The 24,612-nt window shown below is 39.8% G+C and overlaps 1 protein-coding gene across 6 annotated transcripts in view; it reads right to left on the minus strand.

Moving 5' to 3' along the window:
• PCDH15 (protocadherin related 15) overlaps window positions 1–24,612 on the minus strand; it is a 1,703,323-nt gene that overhangs the window by 78,317 nt on the left and 1,600,394 nt on the right. For all 6 annotated transcript variants that reach the window (XM_078434112.2, XM_078434113.2, XM_078434110.2 and 3 more), the window contains one exon: window positions 18,959–19,086. In XM_078434112.2, coding sequence (XP_078290238.2) covers window positions 18,959–19,086 — 128 coding nt within the window. The remainder of the gene's footprint in view (window positions 1–18,958; window positions 19,087–24,612) is intronic.

Genomic DNA, 24,612 nt, shown 5'->3' on the forward strand with positions numbered 1-24,612 from the left:
ATAAAATTGTTAGTTTCTGTTTGCTTTGTTTTGGCGGAGAAATAGCATTGGCCCATCTGTCTTTAGCCTACTTGCCTTTGGCCAACCTCCGGTAATCTAAATAGTTCTTCAGCCAATTAAGAACTGGCATTGACAATGATTGGAACCTACTCGATGCGGATTGAGTGTCAGCACTGAAGAACTGTAATGAATAAAAGATTATACTCAAACAAGATCTGGCAAAGCCTAAGAGATAAGGGTGTACAAAGTGTTCTGCATTGGCTAAGGACCTTATAAACAGGGGATCATTTAATTTTCTTAACTCTGGTAGGTATAAAGAACAAAGCCATTCTGTAGATGCTGTTCCTGAGCTGTGTGTGTGACAGTAAAACTCCGCAAATGACCCCAAATCACACAGCTGGTGAGTGGATCCTGGAATGTTTGACTCCGAGGCCCATGAGAGATTTGCCAGTGAACTGGATGGAGGGAAGTATGTGTTGGACTGAAGGTTATCTCCAGATCCTGGTTTCAGAGAGAGAGAGAGAGAGAGAGAGAGAGAGAGAGAGAGAGAGCGAGCGCACCTGTAACCTAACCAACAGATTTTATTAAAAATTGCAAGTTACATTTCTCTCTTTTTTTCCCTCCATCTGTGAAGATATTCATCAGACTCAGTAAGAAATTAAATTAAGACAAGTAGCTTTCTCTTGGCATCCCTCTTTCAGGACCAAGCAGAACACAAAGCCTGGCAAAAAGAAGCATCATTTCTATCCTACCCCAGGGATCCTGCTCCATGAAATGACATGTGAAAAAAGAATTCAGTGCTTTAATTGCATTTAGTGCTAATAAGACCCTAATAAACGTAGGGGAGCGTACACATTTTCATCGTGTTCCTTTCCTTCTGTCATTAGTTATTCCTAATTTTCACAAAGACTATTAACGCAACATAACATTAACATGCTCAGGAGGTGCCAGAAAAGACTATTCGTCATGCTGTGATTCATTAAAGCCAGAGAAAGGACTCTTTCATTTTTCAACTTTTTAACAGATAATTCATTGTATAATCTCGAAAGATAAATTTTCTGCAGTTCAGAACTTTCTATTCATATTTTTCTTTGAAAAATGGCATTTTTGACCATATCTATCTACAAAGGGGAATTTAAGAAATCTATTAAACATTCCTGAATTGCTAATCATTTCCAGTTTGTGACTATTTTTACATGGCGTTAGTACCTTGTTTCTGAAACAGTTTAAGAAATTGTGTTGACTTTTTAAATTATTTTTATATTTTAAGAGAATTTCAAGATTTTTTTCCCCACTTCCCAGACATTAATTAGTTCCTAGACAAAAACCTCAGGGTCGGCTTTAGCTCAAGCGGTTACTTCGCATGTGGTTACTAGACAAACACCTCACCCAATTTTATGTTTTGATCTGGTATGGTGTGACAAGGACCAAAACTCCAATATGCCCTTTTAAAAAAATAGTCTTTCTTAAAAGTTTATTTTGAGAGAGACAGAGACAGTGTGAGTGGGGGAGAGGCAGAGAGAGAGAGAGAGAGAGAGAGAGAGAGAGAGAGAGAGAGAATCTCAAGCAGGTTCCACACTCAGCACAGAGCCCAACGTGGGGCTCGAACTCATGATCTCTGAGGTCATGACCTGAGCCAAAACCAAGAGTCGGTGGCTTAAACCACCTGAGTTCATGACTGAGCCACGTAGGCGCCCCCCCCCCCCCCAAAATATTCTTTTTAAACCTGTTCTCTGTATAAGTTGATATGGGTACTAACTGAAGGCTGAAATTTCTCTTAGCTGTGCTGTTAGGGTTTGCTATTCAGAACCTTACATCTACATATGTAGACATTATTTTTTTCTTAAAGTTGCTATGATTTCCTAAAAGGGTAACACCAAGCCATCGATAATTACTGACAAATATAATATGTAGAAAAATACTTCATAGCGCAGCATTAAGGTAATACTACTCATTTAAAACATAAAAATATGGGGGGCACCTGGGTGACTCAGTCAGTAAAGCATCCAACTTTGGTTCAGGTCAGGATCTCATGGTTCATGAGCCCCCTGTCGGGCTCTGTGCTGACAGCTCGGAGCCTGTTTTGGATTCTGTGTCTCCCTCTCTCTCTGCCCCTCCCCTACTTGCTCTCTCTCTCTCTCTCTTTCAAAAATAAACATTAAATTTTTTTAAAAATAAATAAAACATACAAATATGCCTCATAAATATGAAACTGATCACTGCTGATATAAAAGAACTATGTCATTCAAAATATGTAAGTTTATCTTTCTCAAGATTGCTTTGTCTATTCAGGATCTTTTGTGGTTCCATACAGACTTTAGAATTATTTATTCTAGGTCTGTGACAAATGCTGCTGGTTTTTTGACAGGGACTGAACTGAACATGTAGAGTGCTTTGGGTAATATGGACATTTCAACAATATTAGGTTTTCAAATCCACGAGAATGAAAACTATTTCTGTTTGTGTCATCTTCAATTTCTTTCATCAATATTTTATACTTTTTGGATACAGCCTTTCACCTCCTGGTTAAGTTTATTCTTAGTTAGGTATTTTATTCTTTTTGGTGCAACTGTAAATGGGATTATTTTCTTAATTTCTTTTTCTGATACTTTATTATTAGTTTATGTAAATGCAATTCTGTATATTAATTTTGGGCCCTACAACTTTTTTGTGAATTCATTTTTCAGCACTAATGGCTCTTTTGTAGCATCTTTAGGGTATCACAATCCTAGATTTCAATATACCCTACAAAGCCGTAGTAATCAAAACAGTATGGTACTTGCACAAAAATAGGCACATAAATCAATGGAACAGAAAAGAGAGCCCAGCAATAAACCCACGATTATATGGTCAAATAATCTATGACAAAGGAGGCAAGAATATGTAACAGAGAAAAGACAATGTTTTCAACCAGTTGGTGCTGGGAAAACTGGACAGCAATATGCAGTAGAATCAGGACCATTTTCTTACATCATCAACAAAACTGAACTGAAAATGAATTAAAGACCCAAATGTGAGATCTGAAACCATAAAGTTCCTAGAAGAAAACAACATAGGCCATGATTTCTTTGACATCAGGCATAGAAATATTTTTCTAGATGTCTCCCAAGACAAGGGAAACAAAAGCAAAATTAGACTATTGGCACAACATCAAAATAAAAAGCTTCTGCACAACAAAGGGAACCATCAACAAAACAAAAATGCAACCTACAGAATAGGAGATGTTTGCAAATGACACATCCAATAAGTGGCTACTATCCACAATATACAAAGGACTTATACCACTCAACACCAAAAAATAAAGAATCCAATTAAAAATAAGCAGAGGACCTGAACCGACATTTTCCCAAAGAAGACACAGATGGCCAACAGACACATGAAAAGATATTCCACATCACTGATCATCAGGGAAATGAAAATCAAATTCACAATGAGATATCACCCTACATTTGTCAAAATGGTTAGAACCAAAAAGACAAGAAATAACAAGTATTGACAAAGATGTGGAGAAAAAGGAACCTTCATGTTCCTCCATGGGAACGTAAATTGGCATAGCCACCATGGAAAACGGTATGGAGGCTCCTCAAAAAATTAAAAATAGAACTGCTGTATGATCCAGTAATTCCAGTACTGGGTATTTACCCAAGGAAAACAAAACACTAATTCTAAAAGATGTGTTCACTTCCATGTCTATTACAGCATTATTTACAAAAGTCAAGATATGGAAGCAACCCGAGTGTCCATCAATAGATGAATGGATAAAGAAAAGGTATATATAAAGAACTTGTAAAACACAACATGCAAAAAACATAATCCAATTAAAAATGGGCAGAAGACAGAAATATACATTTTTCCAAAGAAGCATCCATATGGCCGCCAGACACAGGAAAAGATGCTCAACATCACTTATCATCAGGGAGATACAAATCAAGACTGCAATGAGGTATCATCTCCCACTTATCAGAATGGCTAAAACAAAAAACACAAGAAACAAGTGTTGGTGAGGATGTGGGCAAAAAGGAACCCTCATGCACTGTTGGTGGGAATGCAAACTGGTACAGCCACATGGAAAACAGTATGGAGGTTCCTTAAAAACAGAACTACGCTACGACCCAGCAAGAGCACTACTAGCTATTTACCAAAAGAATGCAAAAACACTAATTTGAAGGGATACACGCATCCGAATGTCTATTACAGCATTGTCTACAATAGCAAAACAAAGGAAGCAGCCCAAGTGTCCATCGACTGATAAATGTATAAAGATGTGGTTTATATATCTAATGGAATATTACTCAGCCATGTAACAGGAATGAAATCTTGCCATTTGCCATGACATGGATTTAGTTAGAGAGTATTTTGCTAAGTGAAATAAATCAGGGAAAGACAAATACCATATGGTTTCACTCATATGTGGAATTTAAGGAACAAAGAGGGGCGCCTGGGTGGCTCAGTCGGTTAAGCAGCCGGCTTCGGCTCAGGTCATGATCTCGCGGTCCGTGAGTTAGAGCCCCGCGTCGGGCTCTGTGCTGACAGCTCAGAGCCTGGAGCCTGTTTCAGATTCTGTATCTCCCTCTCTCTGACCCTCCCCCGTTCATGCTTTGTCTCTCTCTGTCTCAAAAATAAATAAACGTTAAAAAAAAATTTTTTTTAAGAAGGAACAAAGAGATTAAAAGAAAGAAAGAAAGAAAGATAAAGAAAGATAGGTAGATAGATAGATAGATAGATAGATAGATAGATAGATAGATATAGGCAAACCAAAAAACAGATCCTTAACTACACAGAACACACTGATGGTCACCAGAGGATAGTTGGGTGGGAGAACAGGTCCAGTAGGTGATGGGATGAAGGAGGGCACTTGTGATGAGCACAGTCATGTATAGATGTGTGGAATCACTATGTTGTACACCTGAAACTAATATTAAACGGTATATTAACTGCAGTGGAATTTAAATAAAAGTGTAAAAAAAAAAAAAAAGAAGAGGTAGTATGAAAATGGAGTATTATTAAGCCACAAAAAAGATTGAAATCTTCCATTTGCAACAATTTGGATGGGCCTAGGGGGTATAATACTAAGTGAAATAAGTCATTCAGAGAGAGACAAATACCATATGATTTCACTCATACGTGGAACTGAAGAAACAAAACACATGAACAAACAAAGAAGGATCAACAACAAAAAAAAACAGACTCTTAATGCAGAGAACAGGCTGGTGGTTGCCAGAAGGGAGGTGGGTGAGGGGACGGGGAAATAAGAAAAGGGGATATAGTTCAACAAAATGCAAGTTGAAGAAGTTACACGGATTATGTCTCAATGCAATCATATCTTAGTGTATTTCAAAGATTGAATGTACCCAGTCATTACATAATGGAAGAAACTGTTTTTATATTACTGTTCAGCTTTTATGGTTATTCTTTTAATGTTTGTTTATTTTGACAGAGAGAGAGAGTGAGGGGACAGAGAGAGGGAGGGAGAATCCCAAGCAGGCTCTGCCCTGTCAGTCCAGAGCCCCACTCAATCTCGATTCCATGAACCATGAGATCATGACCTGAGCAGAAACCAAGAGTAGGATGCTTACCCAAACTGAGCCACCCAGGTGCCCCAATAATTATTTCTTATTCTATCACTCAGATAAGAAGAAAAATTAGTATTCTGCACTGATACTAAGGTGAGTTCTAGAAAGGGAGACCCACTGTTTACTTTCAAGGGCAACGATCAAATACCTCAGTGTTCCATAGAATTGTTTTGATAACTTCTATGCACCTTGCATACGGAACTTGGAGCATGGAGACCACAGTTATTTTATAGGTAGAAAGAACCTAGTCAGATAAAATAATTCACAGTGACAATGGACGTTTACTGAGAGGTATGTCTGGGGTAGGTGCTGTACTCAGTGCTTGATACACAGTTTTTTCATTTATAGTCATGAGAAATGTGTTATACCGCCCTGTTATAACTTGCAGACCTGATGCTTACAAAAATTCACAACTCTGCTCAAGGTTAAGCAGCCCAGTAGTGATTGAAAGGTAACAATCCAAGTTTGTCTTCTTCATGACGCTTTTGGAAAAGGGATATAGATTTAAATATTAAAACTTTACTTTTACGGCCTTTATGTTTCGTATTCATTAACCTTCTTTTTCATGCTCTGGGGATCCAGCATATTCATAACATCGGATTATACTTTAATCAATATTGACTTAAATCAAAAGTTCTCTAATTCCCTTACTAATTCCTGTCGCACAGAAAGAGTAGGACCCAGCACTCATTTCCTGCCTGCAGATGTACCTGTTTCTGTGTTCTTTTTTGCACGTTTAGTCTCAGCCCACGCTTAGATTTTAGCTCTAACCTGACACGGGAAACCCACACAGAGCCTGTGTCTCCAAAGTGATGGTCTGCGTCTCACCTGGCCTTGCCCTGCTCAGATGTGACTCACCTGCAGTGGGTTCTAGAGTCTCACCAGGGCTCTCGGTCAGGAAGGTGGACTGCTCCCTTGCTGAGAGGCTAACTCCTTCCTCCCCCTGGCTCTTCTGTGGCTCCCACCTCATTCCTTTCATCTAGGCCTCCGACCCAGCTTGCATTCATGTGTCCTCGTCATAAAACAGCATCATCAGGACCTTTGCCTGTGCCCATGCGTCTTCAGGGACAGGGGCTTTTCCACCTGTTTCTGCCCTATTTACAGGATTACACAACTGTCAGGTCCAAACCTCATCTTTTTGGCTTATAATTCTGGATTCTGGAACCCGTTCATACTAACGTGCGTCCACCAACCACGCCTTCCACATCTAACCTACTGTACTCAACTACTGGCATTTCTGAGCCACTGCCACAAATAACACAGTGTGCCAAAACAGGCTTTTGTACTAGAATCCATCAGAAAACTAGATGGCATTATTTCAACAAGCATTAAAAAATTTTTTTTTAATTATTAACTGAACAGTAGAGTAACAAGAAAAGTATAATCCCCTCCACTTTTGTCAGAAGTATTTTACTATATCTTCCAAGAGGAATAGCTTAAAATTACCAGAAATTTAAGTGAACATCTTCTCTTTGTTTTTATGATTTTAGAGCTTTTTAACATTTTTTTAAAAATTATTTTTATTTTTCCAGTTATATCCCTAGATGTAGCCAGCATCTAGATGTAGCCAGCACTATCAGCATTCCTCCAAAAAATAACCATTCTGAATGGATTAGTTATTCCAGTTTTTGAACTTTATATAAATGGGCTTAGGAAATTTTTTTTTGTCTGAATTCATTTGCTCAGATTATATATCTTTTTTTTTTAAGTTTATTTATTCTTTTGACAGAGACAGAGCAGGGGAAGAGCAGAGAGAGAGGGAGAGAGAGAATCCCAAGCAGGTCTCCCACTGTCAGCATGGAGCCCGATGCAGGGCTTGATCTCCTGAACCACAAGATCATGACCTGAGTGGAAATCAAGAGCTGGACGTTTAACCGACTGAGCCACCCAGGCGTCCCGTCACAGTAAATTTCTAGGATCCATCTGTGTTGTTGCCAGAGTTTATTTGTTTTCATTGCTTTATAGAATTCCGTTGTACAAATATACTACATTTAATGCATGTAAGTTGTTCGGTATTCATGTTGTTTTCAACTGTTAGAAATTACAATAATGGACATACCTACAAAAAGTGAACTTGTAAATATCTTTTACGAGCAAATGTGTGCATTTCTCTGGGTCAAAACTTAGGAGTGGAAGTTCTGAGTCAGGGGTTACATATATGCTCACACTTAATAGACAACGTCAAACGTTCCCCTGAAAGCTGCACTAATTGACATCCCATCAGCAACCCCTGTGAACTCCAGCTGTTGCAAAATTTGGTTTCATCTGTCTTAGTGTAGCCATTCTGATGAACATGTGGTGGCCTCCTGTGGTTTATTCTGTAATCCCCTAGTAGTTAATAAAATCGAATGCCTCTTTATATATATATATATATATTTTTGCCAATTTCTATATTTTCTTTATGCAGGGCTCATTCCAATCTTATTCCTGTCTTTTTAATCTTGGGTGTTTCATTTTGTTTTGTTTTGAATCATCATTTTGCTGGGGTTCTTTCTACGCTCTGGATCGGAGATCTTTGATACTAGTTTGTAACATAAATGGGGGTCCTTGGCTTTGGGTGGTAATAAAGTCTTTCAAATTACTGTGAACCTCATTGACTCTGTCTTTTAATTTTTTTTTTTTAACCTTTATTTATTTTTGAGACAGAGAGAGACAGAGCATGAACAGGGGAGGGTCAGAGAGAGGGAGACATAGATATATATATGTGGGAGCTCTGACCATGTTAAGAATGGAAGCCATGGGGCGCCTGGGTGGCTCAGTCGGTTGAGCGTCTGACTTCGGCTCAGGTCACGATCTCGCGGTCCGTGAGTTGGAGCCCCGCGTCGGGCTCTGGGCCGATGGCTCAGAGCCTGGAGCCTGCTTCCGATTCTGTGTCTCCCTCTCTCTCTCTGCCCCTCCCCTGTTCATGCTCTGTCTCTCTCTCTGTCTCAAAAATAAATAAACGTTAAAAAAAAAAATTAAAAAAAAAATAGGTATGTTTACAAAAACTAGTGTAGCTACTACATAAAGTTTCAGGATCTACTTGACAGGAACTTCTAGTGTAAAGTTTAATTATATCTATGCATGAAAATGCAATTTTGTGAAATCAGACATTTCTGTGCCTGTTTTTGAAAAAAAAGTAGAAATCCTTTGGCACTTCTCAGATGTATAATGAACGGACCAAAGTGAATTATGTTCTCTTTACGCACATAATCCTGCTTCAGGTCTGCTGGTTTTCATTAATGAAAATTCATTAAAACTACTAGGGACAGTCATCCATTTTTTATGACTTATTTAGACCTATGTTTTCTTCATAATACATATTAGACAAATCTAATATTTTACTCTTCTTACTGGCAATATTAATAGGCAATTCAAAATTAAGATGTATTTAGAGATATGAATAAAGTTTTTTAAAAGATGGTTTATCATTTCTTATTGTTTTTTAAAAAAATGTTTATTTTTGAGAGAGAGAGAGAGAGAGAGAGAAAGAGATAGACCATGAGCATGGGAGGGGCAGAGAAAGAGGGAGACACAGAATCTGAAGCAGGCTCCAGGCTCTGAGCTGCCAGCCGAGAGCCCAACGCGGGGCTGGAACTCACGAACTGTGAGATCATGACCTGAGCCGAGATTGGACGCTTAGCTGACTGAGCCATCCAGGCGCCAATCATTTTTGCTTAGATTGGTATTTTAGGTCTTCTTTGTGGGGTCATTATAGCACAAAGTTAAATGTTTAAGGTTTAAGAAATCACAGGACATTTTCAGACAAAAGTAATTCTTATTGCCTCCATTATCTTTGCAATTGTGTTTTGCAGTGCAGTCCTCTCTTTCACAAGGATTCTGAGATTTTTAAGCTGAGTGTCAACCCTCCTAGCAGATGGAAGATATGGTCCTCGAAACATAATACAGGAGCACACACTCGCGATCATCACTGTTCCACGACATACAAACTGTCCTACAGGAAAATGTGAGCTTGACTCAAAAGACAATATTCCAAATCCACACCCTGGATTGTTATGCATTTAAACATCTGAAAGACATGTAGGCATTAAATACATTTCAAATCCCAGGAGAGTGTGATCAGACTTTGAAACATATGACCCACCAATGAATTTAGGAAAGGCAAAATGATTTGGCCATTCACTGAGTAAAGCACTTCCCTTTCATGTATCATGTCCAAAGGCTTAAGACCCATAAAAATTCCCCAGACTCTCTACTTTTAAGGAAATTTCTTTCCTTAAAAAAAAAAAAAAAAAAAACTTTCCCTGAATAAAAAGCTTTTTACCTAGTTTTAAAGACTCAAACTTTCCTCATTCTTCAGATACTTTATAGCTTGGAAAAAATAGTTCCCTTTCAATTTTAAACAATGAAAATCAAGACAATTCTTAATTATCCTAATTATCTTCATATAACTTAAGTTATATTCAAACCAACAAGTGTAAATTAAGTTACTACTATGTGATTGAGAAGATTTTAGATCTCCCTTCAGTCATAATAGAAAGACTGACCTGTATAGAGAAGAAGAGAGAGTAAAACTTACGTGTGAAAATCATTTTATCTGGACACTCTGTTTGTGGCAAAGGAAAGTCTTGGTCTTGTACATTTATTCTAATAGCAACAGAACTATAATTTTATATAAGGACGTATGTGATGTATCAGAAACTGGCCATGACACTTAACGTGTCAACTTTTACAAGGGAAAAGGGAAGGCTTGGACTCTTAGAAACCGAGTATTCAGCGATCCTTTGTTTGCACAGACCCCACAGGATTCCCAAACTCCGTAAGATACAGTAACATAAACACAGTTAAAGGGAAGGATAACAGAGAGTAAGAGCCAGAGTATCTCAAGGAAACCAGAGAGAAAGCACACCCCCTGTCCATGGCATTCACATTTTAAAGTTGCTCAAGATGAATCAGGTGCTTGACTTTCAGTCTCCAGCAGACAAACCAAAAGGAAAACATCATTAACTACAACATAATCCAAGACCATATAACAGAAGTACGCCAGTTGTGAGGAAAATGCAATTTTCTTGACATTTGGTTTCCCCACTGGAGTTAAATGGAAAACTATGATTGAAGCATGAGATTCATAAAGATATTATCAAATCCAAGCTCCCAATTTTGACAGAAGGAACATTCCCAGGGAAACGAGGGGTCATGTAAATCTCAGTGTTGTAATCAAACCCAAGGAAGTTTAACAGAAAGACTCTTTCTACTTATCTGAAAACTGATCATTTGTTCACATATTTCATGGAATGCCTTGGTTTAGTGGGCTAAAAGACATGGCTTGATGTAAAAACAAAATTTGGACAAGCATCAGTTTGAGGTGGTAGGCACCGTATATCTATAAGGTCATTAAATTTGTGGGGAAGCATGACATTTGAGTTACAGGAGAGAAAACAGGCGCATAGATACATAATTACAATATGATGTGTCTGAGTTCTAAATTAGATACATAGTAACTCAGTTATAGGGCCACGGCCCTCAGGCACCTATGTGCTTGTACTTTGTTCAAGGTACAAACCATTCCAGGTCAGATGCATGTCGGTTAGTATGATCTCCTAACACCCCTGTCTGGAAGCACTAAGTGTCTGCATAAAGCTGTGTCTCCCAGAGTTGGCAAAGGGGAATCAAAATCTTGCTTTCTGAGGCCTTCATGTAGACCTCTTGTTTACATCTCCATTGTACAGAGCGAGTAGGGAGAAAATTGTCATAAAAGGATCCACTAACTTCAAGGGAAATAAACCACAAAAACTGTGAGACACAGCTGATGCTTTGGATTTCAGGAATCCAACCATTTTTCCTTTAAAATGTAGTTCTCTCAGGGCACTGGGCATTTCCCCCCCCCCCATGCCATTATTTTCCTAGCGCATTAATGTTTACTTATTTTTGAGAGAGAGCGAAAGAGAGAGAGAGCGCAGGCAGGGAAGGGGCATAGAATCTGAAGCAGGCTCCAGGCTCCGTGCTGACAGCTCAGAGCCTGACATGGGGCTCAAACCCACAGACTGCAAGATCATGACCTGAGCCAAAGTCGGATGCTTAACTGACTGAGCCACCCCGGGGCCCCAGAAGTGGTTAAAGATTTTAAAAGGCACCTAGTGCTAAAGCAACATTTGCATAAGAGGAGACTGGCCTGAGATCAAGTGTGAGGCCCCACAGAGACTTAATTTCTGGGACTGAATCTAAGTGATTGGACTCCCAGCCCACTACTGTTCCATCTAGGATGCAGGAGAGCATGTCTGGCTGTGCATCCTGGCCTCATACTGACTCTCTGACCACCTTGGGCAGGTTGCAGATCACTCCTGTGCCTGTGTGTCCTCTTCCGTAAATTGAGATTAATAAAGGAATCCCATGGGGTTTCCCAGGGAATGAACGAGTTAACTTCCGAGTATCGTGGAAACGTGAGATACAGAATAGCTATTTGTACCATTCTGGACGTGAGCCAGGCCCGACTCTGGCCCTAGTAAAAGATGCTGCCCTGGGGACTCACACTAAACCCTCACGAATGTGCTGGAATTGTTTTTCCTCAGACCCGTGTGAGCAGGCACAGGGCTGGGGACCAGGAGCCCTCAGAAGCCCCGGCCCAGCTCCAAGCAAATATTATCGCTCCTGTACTGCTAACCTTGAACACTTCTACACGCTAGGCCGCTGAGGAAATCTGCATCCTTCAGACGCGCTCTTGGCCTTTGTCCCTCAACAGCATCACTCCGCTACGTATTCTTGCCACGTCTCATGCTTATTTAGAAAAATGTAATAGAGAATTAGGGATTGACAGTGAGGACCGTTTCTCTTTTGATGCTGTTTCAAAATAGTATTTTCTTTTTAGTCCACAACTTTCTTAAATCTGCCTTCTTTAACAACTCAAAGATGCAATGTTCATAGTCTTTTCGACACTCAGTAGACATCAAGTCAACATTTTAATTCAATTTTTCTGACACTGAGTTTTTCTGAACTTCAGTTCGTAGACAGAAAGCCTAATCCTTATGGCACGAACTTCTGGAAAATATCCTCATAATGCAGAGAGTTTTTTTTGTAAATCATATTTAACCTCTCCTTGTATTTGCATTAAATCGGGCTCTGGGTTGCCGTTAAGATGACATGTGGTAAACTGGAAAAATTAGTTAATAAATTGAGAGGTGTTTCTAAAACGAGAGCTGATGTGTTCCTTTCACAGAGGGACTTGTAATTCACAGAGGTCATCTCAATGCCAAGAGCAATTAGTTGTCTTGTTAATTGCCTCCTGATTTTTCATAGAAACTTCCTATGCTCTGTTATTTCTGCCAACGTTGTATTTCTGCCACATTCCACTCCTCGCTTTCCAGGGGAAGCATGTGGTGTGCAGGGCACAAGGAAAGTCCTGGAAAAAGGTCAACCCAAGTGAATCCTGCCTTCACTGGCTGCTGCGGGCTCAGTGGTTCTTGGAAAGTTACTAGACCTCACTAATTGCCGTTTTCCCCAACAATACAATAAAGAATAATTGCACCTACCATACAGGTAGGAGTTTTATATCTTTGTTTGTATTGTTTGTTTGTATTTGTTTATTTTTTAATGTTTTATTTTTGAGAGACAGAGAGAGAGAGAGAGAACACGAATGAGTGGGGAAGGGGCAGAGAGAGCGAGGGAGGCACAGAATCCGAAGCAGGCTCCAGGCTCTGAGCTGTAGGCATGGAGCCTGATGTGGGGCTTGAACTCACGAACCGCGAAAAAATTGACCTGAGCCGAACTCGGACACTTAACCGACTGAGCCACCCAGTTTTTGGGCATGCTTGTTATTATTGAAATAAATTCTACTGGCTAAAATATGTAAAGATTTTTTTTTTTACAGTTCTCAGAAAAATAATAAAGAGAAACAGATGGCAGTTATTGTTATTAATAAGGAGGACTCATAGATTAACACTTCCCAAAGTACAAACAGGAACAAAAAAGTTAGTGTTCAAAAGTCCAGCTTAATCCTACTGACCTCACACGGGATATTACGAGTCATATGGCAAATACTCATGAATTTTTTTCAACCTTGCTTTTATTGGCTGAATAGTTGCTTTTGAACAGTTTTTTTTCCTATATCCTGGACACTGTTTATTTGACTTAAAAATATATATGTAGCAAAATATTTGCTTGTAGCTAATTGCTTTTTTTAAAATCATTATAGCATCTCCGTCATAGTGGTCTGTTAGTCTGATGTAAGCAAATGTATCAGTCATTTTTTATTACTAGAGGACATTTCAGTAAGTGATATTCAATGAACACCCTTGCCCCAAACATGGGACTTTTGCAACAGAGAAGGTGCTAGAGATTCTGACGCATAGCCCTGAAGGTGGGAGTGTCACTTCCACAGGGCTGCAGCCAGGACTGATAGCAGTGATGATGTGTAGGAGAATAAAATGTTAAGACCCATAGTTACATAATCAATTCAGATTAGTAGACTAACACACATCTTTGGTTCCCAGTCTAAGATTCACATGCACATCAACCTGGGATGCATACCACAGGAGAATAACGGTTTCGAAGGGAACAGTTTTCATATTCTGCCAACACTGGAGATGCCCCCTTTCCTTTGGGATTTTTCTTTTACTGTGCTAAAATATCCATCATTAAATTCACCATTCTAACCATTTGTTCAGCGTCTAAATCAGTTACCTTGAGCCCATTTACATTATTGTGCGACTGTTAACCACTGTTCCTGTGTGGCACTTTTTCTTCTTCCCAAATTGGAACTCTGAAACCACTGAGCACTAATTACCCCACTCCCCTCTCTCTGCTGCCCTCGCCGCCCCCCCCCCCCCGAATGGGATGATTCTGGGAACCCCACATAGTGCAGGTATACCTTTGCCTGTTTGTTTCTTGCGTATTTCACTTGGCATATGGTCTTCAGGGTTTATCCATGATGTAGCATATGTCAACATATCCTTCTTTTGTAAGACTGAATAAAATTCCACTGTTTGTACCTCATTATGCCCATCGTTCCGCCTGCCAATGGATACATAGATTGCTCCCACCTCTTAGCTATTATGAATAATAATAATAATGCTAGGAACAATAGGGAACCAGCTTGCCTCCTTGCTTTCAGTTCTTCTGGGTATAAACTAAAGGTGATACTTTTAACTGATGCTAATTCTTGTATTAAAGACTGAAGAGAGAAATTGCTATCGATTTCCTTCTCCCTCTCCCTGCAATTAGAATAACGATCGCTTGTGACCAATGGAAATCAATTTGGTAGAATCAGTTGTGACGGAGATATCGATGTCAAACCAGAGTAAATGTGGTGGATACTCCCAAACTAATACTTTTGTTCTGTGTCCTTTTGACACAATCTAGGAAGTACTTTACCATGACATGAACATTCAAACTTCTTGAGCCAGGGACCAAATAAAGCCTTATTTATTTACTTTTTCGGTCTAGTTACTGGAATGTTAACTCTGTAAGGGCAGAAGGGAGTCTGTTTTGTTCGCCTCTGTATTTTCCACACACCAGGAATACAATACAGATTTTCTTAAAAAAAGTGAACTTTGAACCAGTCTGTAAGCATATTAGATATGCCACTTCAGAATATATATACACAGCTTTCTTTTATTATCACTTATATAGCACAAATTGTTTCAATAATGTTCTCATTGTATTGCCTTTACCTTAGCATGTGTTAGTAACACCCTTAATCCACTATCCGTGTTTTAAGCTAGTAAGTATATTCAATTTACCAGTATATTTTATTTTTTTAAATGTTTATTTATTTATTTTTGAGAGAGAGAGCGAGCGAGCATGAATGGGAGAGCGGCAGAGAGAGGGGAGAAACAGACTCCAAAGTGGGCTCCAGGCTCTGAGCTGTCAGCACAGAGCCCAGCGCAGGGCTGGAACCCATGACCTGTGAGTTCATGACCTGAGCTGAAGTCGGACACTTAACCAACTGAGCCACCCAGACGTCCCTAAAATTTTTGTTAATGTTTGTTTATTTTTGAGACAGACAGAGAGAGAGAGAGAGAGAGAGAATAAACAGGGGAAAGGCAGAGAGACGGGGAGACACAGAATCCGAAGCAGGCTCCAGGCTCCGAGCAGTCAGCACAGAGCCCGACGTGGGACTCGAACTCACGGACCGTGAGATCATGACCTGAGCCCAAGTCAGATGCTCAACTGACTGAGCCAAAGGCATCCTGATTTACCAGTACATTTTAAAGTCTCATCTTACTTAGTCAATTCTACAATGTCTCCTCTTTCCCTTCCTATAATACACAATTTTTTAAAATTGAAAATGCATTATTATGCATTTCCCGATGAACTAAAGGAAATGAACTTGCACGAAGAGTAGATGCAGTGTTGCTGCCCCCTGCTTCACAGACAGTGGTGTGAAAGCCTCCTTCCCAGTCGTGGGCTGCTTCCCTGTTTGCTAAGTGGTCTCTCCATCAAACCCCGGAGCCTGGCGGACCCAGAATCTTGCTGTTTCCAGTAAGATTTTTGCTGCTCTACTTGTGAATTGAAAAGAAGTGCTTAGCTCACTCCCACTCTGATTAAATTGGGAAAGAAGAAGATTCCAGGCGTCAAGGCTAAAGGCAGCTCTGGGAAGTGTCCACCAGCTAAGATTTATCACTCCCACCACCTCCCGAGCTCCTGCCTCCAATCACTGTTCCAGGGAGCGCATTCTCCTTTTGGGGTTTGGCTCCCTGTGCTTCCTCTGCTGAGACTCTCCGCCCCATTTAAGCTTCACTTTGAGAAAATGTAACCACCCTTGGGGGCCACTCAAATTCTTCATCCTCCAGGGAGCACTCAGCTCTTTCACCAAGTGAAATGTCTCCTCCTCTGAGTCCATAGGGCAATTTGTGCTTTCCTAGATGGCTTGGTTATCACAGCACATATTTGTGTCAATACAGTGTTAAAGTCCCTGTCCCTCCTTCTCTCTCTCTTCCCCTTTCTCCCCTTCTGCCCCCCGCCTTTTCTCCCTCCCCTTCCTCTTTCCATTTCCCTTTACCTCCCTCTCTCTCCCTCTCTCTCTTCCTTCTGTCTCTCTCTGCATCTGCAACAGCCTTGCCATATTAAACAAGCCCCCCCCATCATAAAATCTCTAAAAAGATGAGAGTTAAAAGATGAATTCTTGATTTCTGATACCACAGTACATGGGGGAGGGATGGGGACCTGTTAGGAACTAAACCTCAGGACCAATCTTGATTTCCTCTAATGCCCCACACATAATCCATCAGCAAAGCCTTTTGGCTGTTTTTGACTCCCTTGTGACCACTGCCCCAGCCTACCACTGTGGTTCAGTCCACTTTCAAGTCTCTCCTGGAAAGTCATGTGTTGGCCTGTCTACTCTTGTTTGAAAACACTGCTAACCACCCCCACTCCAACCTGCCCAACATCCAGGATAATCCTTTTATACTGGATTATGTCATGCCTCTGAACAAAACAGTTCGAAGACTTCCTTTCTAACACATCTAGGAGAACCCCCATATTCTAGTCCTGGGCTATGTTTCTAATCTCCTCTCCAACCAGCCTTCCAGCCATGCTGACCTCTCAGTCCATCTAGCTTTAGGGACCTGACAGCATAATGAGCAGAATGTATCTTACCTAGAAATCCGCAAGTCATGCCCTTGACCACATGACCACATGACTATAATTAAGCTATTAAATAGCTACTGATGTTATCAATCATTTGTTTCTTACACCAGTTTTTCCATATTACTAAGGTGTTAGCTTTGATTTTATTTGTTTGATTGTTTTTTGAACTGCTGTATGTCAATTTCTAGGACATTACATAAGGACATAAGTACTCAAAAAATATTGACTAAGTGAACAGAATCAGTCAACAGTTCTTGGAACTAAAGTGTAAACTACAATAAAAATAAACTCTTTGGAGCTGCTTTGTACTTGCAAATCATAATGTGGTTTAGACAGGATGAGAACAACCCTTTCGTGGGCCACTTTGAGTTATAAGTGGTGATTCCCATCAGGGGTCAGTGTATGAAGGAGCTGCTTCGCAGGCACAACACATGTGCGCACTTGCTTGGTTGACTTTTCCTCCTTCATGCTTGGTGTGCAGAACATGGAAAAACCATATGTAAGAAGAGGTCTAATCATATGGTTCTGGTACACAAAGAAAAAGGCAACTGATCATGAGTGGGATTTGCTCAGGAAAATTTAGGTTTTCTGTGTGCACGTTAATAGTTCTTAAAAATATATTCCTAAAATACTTTCAGGAAAATAACTACAATTAAGCATCTAAAATGCACTAGCCTACAAACTTTTCTCCCTGTGAAATACAGTATCTATCAATTTAGTTTTCAGTAATAAAATTAGTACAACTTTATGTACTGCTGGCCATTTACAAAATCTTTCAACATCTTTGATGATAACTGAGTGGAGAAAAGTGAAAAAATTATCAACGTTAATCTTGGATATTGTGCTTTTTAAAAATTCAAAGTAGATTTGCTATTTTTTCTGACATATCTGAGTTTTCTTTAACTTTTAGTAAAGTGTAAAATTAGTAGTCCTGTGTTTAATTACGATTTTAAATTTTAGAATATTGCAGAAAAAATAATTTATTAAATTATTTCTTCTTTTTAAAAATTTTTTTTGAGGTTTATTTATTTTTGAAAGAGAGAGACAGACCCCGAGCAGGGCAGCGACAGAGAGAGAGAGGGAGACAGAATCCGAAGCAGGCTCCAGGCTCTGAACTGTCAGCACAGAGCCCGACACAGGGCTCAAACCCACAAAGTGCAAGATCCATGACCTGAGCCGGAGTCAGGCACTCAACCAACTGAGCCATCCAGGCAACCATACGTTATTATTTCTTCTACTAGGAAATGGCAATTTCATATTTGCCACTAGAAACTCCATTCTGCAATCTTTGGGGCTATCCTGTATTAAACCTATTGAATGCCTGTATGGAGGCATAAAAATCTACTAGGAGACATACATTTTACTGATTTAATACCTTTTTCAGTGTAAATTAAAAAAGAAATTTTAATGTATTTATTTCTGAGACAGAGACAGAGACAGAGCATGAGTCGGGGAGGGCAGAGAGAGAGGGAGACAGAGAATCAGAAGCAGGCTCCAGGCTCAGAGCTGTCAGCACAGAGCCCCATGCGGGGCTTGAACTCATGAACTCAAGATCATGGCCTGAGCCGACGTCGCTCGCTCAACTGACTGAGACACCCAGGTGACCCTCAGTGTAAATTATCATAAGTAATTTTTCCTGTTTTTGTAGTAAAAATAAAACATAAAAGTTCCATAGTATGAGCCTCGTAATTAATCTGTATTTAGTTTGGCTACTTAAACTCATGTATCTCCGAGTTTCAGACTTTTTTTTAAACCACATGAATACTGAGTACTTAATCAGTTAATGCAAACTGCATGGTTACAGTTTACCTGTAATCTGAGCTCTTTACCTGAGCTCTGTGTGTTAATAAAAGTCCTCCTACCTTAACTCTGAGCACGGAAGTAAACATTCTTGCATCTTCAGACACACCTCCAATGTAGAATTTTTTCTGAAACACTGGGGGATGATCATTTTCATCCTGAATTTCAATATACACTTTAGCCGTATTGCCTGGAGGATAAGAAATAATATATTTTTAATTGGTGGCTATTTACTAGAAAAAAATTTCACTGGAGTAAATACTTAGTGTATTTTTTTTTTTGACTGAAACAATGGAAATGGCTTATATCAGAAAGTCATTCCTAAAAGGCAAGTCTAATACCCCGAGGTACACAGAGGACACTGAAAATGTTGCTTCCGGCATAATAATGTGAAGTTGCTGCTATTTCTTTTAATTACAATGTCTTGGCAATTCATTTTACTTGATTTAATAGGCACTAAAGTATTGTGTTCTACTAATTTCAATGAAACAATTCAACTGTTCATGTTCAGAAACACTTCACATACACTACCAATGACACCAAAGTGACATAAATGTATAAACACCTTATGAAATAATATACACTGACATAAACTAAAACAATATTTTTTTATTCTTAAGTGTAAAACTAGCAACGATAGTCTCTCAGTTTAATAATGTACAATATATATATTTTTTAATTTTAGGGCTGAAAGTAACCAATAGTTCAGGAGGGGAGCCAAGAGGGGGGAACAGCATGAAGTCTTTTGTGTGTCTCACGTCCATGAAATCCAGCCAGACCAACACTAACCATCCTGCACACCTAGAAAACTGACTGGAGGATTAACACAACAATCTGCACAACCTGAACCAAAGAAGTCAGCAGGTACGCGGTGCGGACAGATGAATTTGGGGAGCGAGAAGCCGCGAAAGGTAGGGAACAGCTTTTGAGGGTGGAGAGAGGTGGGGGGGGGTGGGGGTCGGGGAGAATATGATAAAAGCACCCCTCCACAAAGGCAGCTGGAGAGAAAGTGGAAAATTGGAAACAGCCGCAGGGACTAAACTAAAAAGGGAAAAAAGAGAAAGGAGAGGGTTTCAATTCCATTAAGACTGTAAACAAGGGGAACGCAAAGGCTGCAACTCTGCAGCTCCCTACCTGGCGGTGCTCTGATGGGAAGGGCCAATCCCCAGGAGCAGAGTGGGGTCCGGGAGGTTCCCGGGCCACATGGGGAAAAGCGGTTCCACTGCTGGAAGGACATTTCCTGGAGACTGTTGAAGCCCCCTGGTCCCGGCAGACCCCAGAAAACGGCCACATTCGCTGGGGCTGGAACAAGCACCCTCGTTAAGGGTGAAGCCTGGTGCCAGATGCGTGTTGTGAGTTTCCATCATCCCTGAAACACTGCTGCTACCCTGTCTCGCGAACTTTTTCTGGGGTGGCCTGGCACCCGGCCACAGTCTCGGGCACCGGCAGCAGCAGGGTCCCGCAAGCGTTCCTGGGTGCGGCCGACACTCGGCCATTGCTCATTCGGCCATTGCTGGCTGAGACCCTCCCGCAGAGGGCGGAACGGGCCAAAGCCACGGTCCTTCAGAAGTAAGGGGCCGGGGAAAACAGCCGCGTCTGAGACAGAACTCAGGAGAGAGGTACTGCCTGGGGCCTGGTCACGGACAGTGAGAAAGCGGGGCGTGGCCGAGAGCTGAAGACGGAGGACGGGTGCGTGATTGCTGACCTGGGAGAACAGACCGGGTAGGCGGCTGACGCCATTTGCACCTCTGCCGCGCATGCGCATACGCACCCAAGAGCGCCGCAACACTCCACCCCGGAAGGCGAGCAGCGCCATCTGGTGGAGGACGGAGCCGTTACACTGAGCCCCGCCCAACTGGGCCAACCTCCCTCCTTGAACACAAGTCTCACCGCCGGCTTAATGGACTATAAAGCGCTTCAGAGTCTGACTTCTAGGGGAAAACGAAGTAATTTCAGTCCTATTTCAATCTGTTAGCAGGTCCATCTATTCAATTTTCTTTCTTTTTTTTCTCTTTTACACTTCTTTTTCTTGAATACAGAAAATTTCATTCTTATTTTTAATTTTATTAAATATTTTTCTTTAATTTTTATTACTATATTTTTTAATTTTGTGTAAGTTTTTTCAAATTCTATTTTACTTCCATCATTTTATTTTAGTCTACGTCAGTGTGTTCACCTTTTCAAATTTTCAAACGATTTCCTTTTTTCTTTTTCTTTTTTCTCTTTTTCGTTTCTTTTCTTTTTCTTGAATGCAGAAAGAGAAACACTTCATTTTTACTTTCAATTTCTATTAAAAATATTTTTCGTGAAATTTTTTTACTGTATTTTTTGATTTTATGTAAATTTTTTCAAATTCTATTTTACTTTCATTTTATTTTAGTCTACTACCGTGTATTCACTTTTTCAAATTTTCAAACAATTTCTTTGCTCTATTTCTCTTTTTTGTCTTTTTTGCTTCTTTTCTTTTTCTTGAATACAGAAAGAGAAAAAATTCATTTTTATTTTTAATTTTTATTAAAAATATTTTAATTTTTTCTACTATATTCTTTACTTTTATGTAAATTTTTCAAATTCTATTTTACTCCCATCATCTCATTTTAGTCTACTTCAGTGTATTCATTTTTTCAAATTCTCAAACCATTTCCTTTTTTTCTCCCTTTTTTTTCTCTAATCTGTCAAAAGACTTTTAACACCCAGACCAAAACACACCTAGGATCTAGCATCATTTGTTAGATTTTTGTGTGTGTGTGTTTTTTAAGTTTTAATTTTTCTACCTCATTAACTCCTTTTCTCCTTTCAAAATGACAAAACGAAAGAATTCACCCCAAAAGAAAGAGTATCAAGAAACGACAACCAGAGATTTAACCAACACAGATACAAGCAACATGTCTGAACCAGAATTTAGAATCACGATAATAAAAATACTAGCTCAAGTTGAAAATAGATTAGAATCCCATTCTGTGGAGATAAAAGAGGTAAAAAATACCCAGAATGAAATTAAAAATACTATAACTGAGCTGTAATCACGGATGGATGCTGCGGCGGCAAGGATGGATGAGGCAGAACAGAGAATCAGCGATATAGAGGACAAACTTACAGAGAATGAGGAAGCAGAGAAAAAGAAGGAGATTAAGTCAAAAGAGCATGATTTAAGAATTAGAGAATCAGTGACTCATTAAATGGAACAACATGAGAATCATAGGGTGTTGCGTCCGGCGCAACAAACACCGAGATCAGGGTCCTGAGGGTAGGGGAAGGTAAGAAAAAAAAGAGAGAAGAGAAGACAGTTTGGGAACAGGAGGGTCCCCTGGGCTGATGGCCCAAGTGACGGCTTTATTGTTGCTGTACACAATCTTTTATATCAAGACTCTTATGGGTCAGGCCATTCTAAGAATAAACAGGTTTCACATGATCGCTGCCAACCAAAACATTTAGTTCTGTGTACCTTGTGAATTTTCTAAACGGGTCACAGCAAGACCTTGTTGATAAGACTGCTAGCAAAACACAGTTCCCATGTTTGTTTCTATTTGACCCGGGGTAGAAAAAGGGGAGGTAACATTACTGCCAACACCCACAGACCACAGGCTTCAGGAATTAACTTTCTCAGCCTTGACAAGGCTTTCGTATGCCCATGAAAGTGGGGGAATGGGAGAGGGAACCACCGGGTTGGCTGAGTCAACAGGGAGCCGTTGCTTGACCCGGTCTCAGCCCAGCACTGGGGCCCGGCCTCCCACAGTAGGGGTCCCAGAAGAGGGAGGGAGAGAAATAAGGGTAGAAGGGTTATGTGAGCAAATCACAGCAGAAAGCTTTCCTAACCTGGGGAAAGACACAGACATCAAAATCCAGGAAGCACAGAGGACCCCCATTAGATTCAACAAAAAAATGACCATCAACAAGGCGTACCATAGTCAAATTCACAAAATACTCAGGCAAGGAGAGAATCATGAAAGCAGCAAGGGAAAAGTAGTCCCTAACCGGCAAGGGAAGACAGATCAGGTTTGCAGCAGACCTATCCACAGAAACTTGGCAGGCCAGAAAGAAGTGGCAGGATATATTCAATGTGCTGAATCAGAAAAATATGCAGCCAAGAATTCTTTATCCAGCAAGGCTATCATTCAATATAGAGGGAGAGATAAAAAGTTTCCCAGGCAAACAAAAATTAAAGGAGTTTGAAACTAGCCCTGCAAAAAATTTTAAGGGGGACTTTCTGAGGGGAGAAAAGATGAAAAAAAATATATATATACATAAATACCAAAAGCAACAAAGATTAGAAAGGACCAGAAAACACCACCAGAAACTCCTACAAGCATCATAATGGCAGTAATTCATATCTTTCAGTACTCACTCTAATCATCAGTGGACTCAATGCTCCAATCAAAAGACATAGGATAAGAGAATGGATAAGAAAACAAGATCCATCTATATGCTGTTTACAAAAGACCCACTTTAGACCTAAAGACACCATCAGATTGAAAATAAGGGGATGGAGAGGCGTTGTGGGAGGGGGGATGGGCTAAATGGGTAAGGGGCATTAAGGAATCTACTGAAATCAGTGCTTCACTATATACTAATTTGGATGTAAATTTTAAAAAATAAAAAATAAAGTTAAATAAAAAAAGAAAATAAGGGGATGGAGAATCATCTATCATGCTAATGGTCAACAAAAGAAAGCCAGAGTAGCCATACTTATATCAGACAATCTAGACTTTAAAATAAAGAGTGTATCAAAAGATGCAGAAGGGCATTATATCATAATCAAGCGGTCTATCCACCAAGAAGACCTAACAATTGTAAACATTTATATGCCAACTGTGGGGGCACCCAAATATATAAATCAATCACAAACATAAAGAAACTCATCGATAGTAATACCATAATAGTAGGAGAATTGAATACCCCAATCACAGCAATGGACAGATCATCTAATCAAAAAATCAACAAGGAAACAATGGCTTTGAATGACACACTGGCCCAGATGGACTTAACAGATATATTCAGAACATTTCACCCTAAGAGCAGAATATATATTCTTCTCCAGTGCACATGGAACGTTCTTCAGAATAGACGATATACTGGGACAAAAATCAGCCCTAAGTAAGTACGAAAGATCAAGATCATACTGTGCATATTTTTAGACCACAACGCTATGAAACTCAAAATCAACCACAAGAAAGAATTTGGAAAGGAAACAAATACTTGGAGACTAAAGGACATCCTACTAATGAATGAATGGGCTAACCAAGCAGTTAAGGAGGAAATTAAAAAGTAGATGGAAGTCAATGAAAATGATAACACCACAACTGAAAACCTCAGACACAGCAAAGGTGGTCATAAGAGGAAACTATATAGCAATCCAGGCCTTCCTAATGAAGGAAGAAAGATCTCAGATACACAACCTAACCTTACGCATTAAGGAGCTGGAAAAAGAACAGCAAATAAAACCCCAAACCAGCAGAAGTCAGGAAATAATAAAGATTGGAGCAGAAATTAATGCTATCGAAACCAAAAAAAACAAAAAACAAAAAAACACACACAAAAACAAAAACAGTAGAACAGATCAATGAAACCAGAAGCTGGTTGTTTGAAAGAATTAACAAAATTGATAAACCACTAGCCAGTTTGATCAAAAAGAAAGAGGGATGGACCCAAATAAACAAAATCAAGAATGAAAGAGGAGAGATCACAACCAACACAGCAGAAATAAAAACAATAATAA

The sequence above is a fragment of the Panthera onca genome, chromosome D2 (assembly GCF_046562875.1).
Source record: "Panthera onca isolate mPanOnc1 chromosome D2, mPanOnc1 haplotype 2, whole genome shotgun sequence".
Lineage (NCBI taxonomy): Eukaryota > Metazoa > Chordata > Mammalia > Carnivora > Felidae > Panthera > Panthera onca.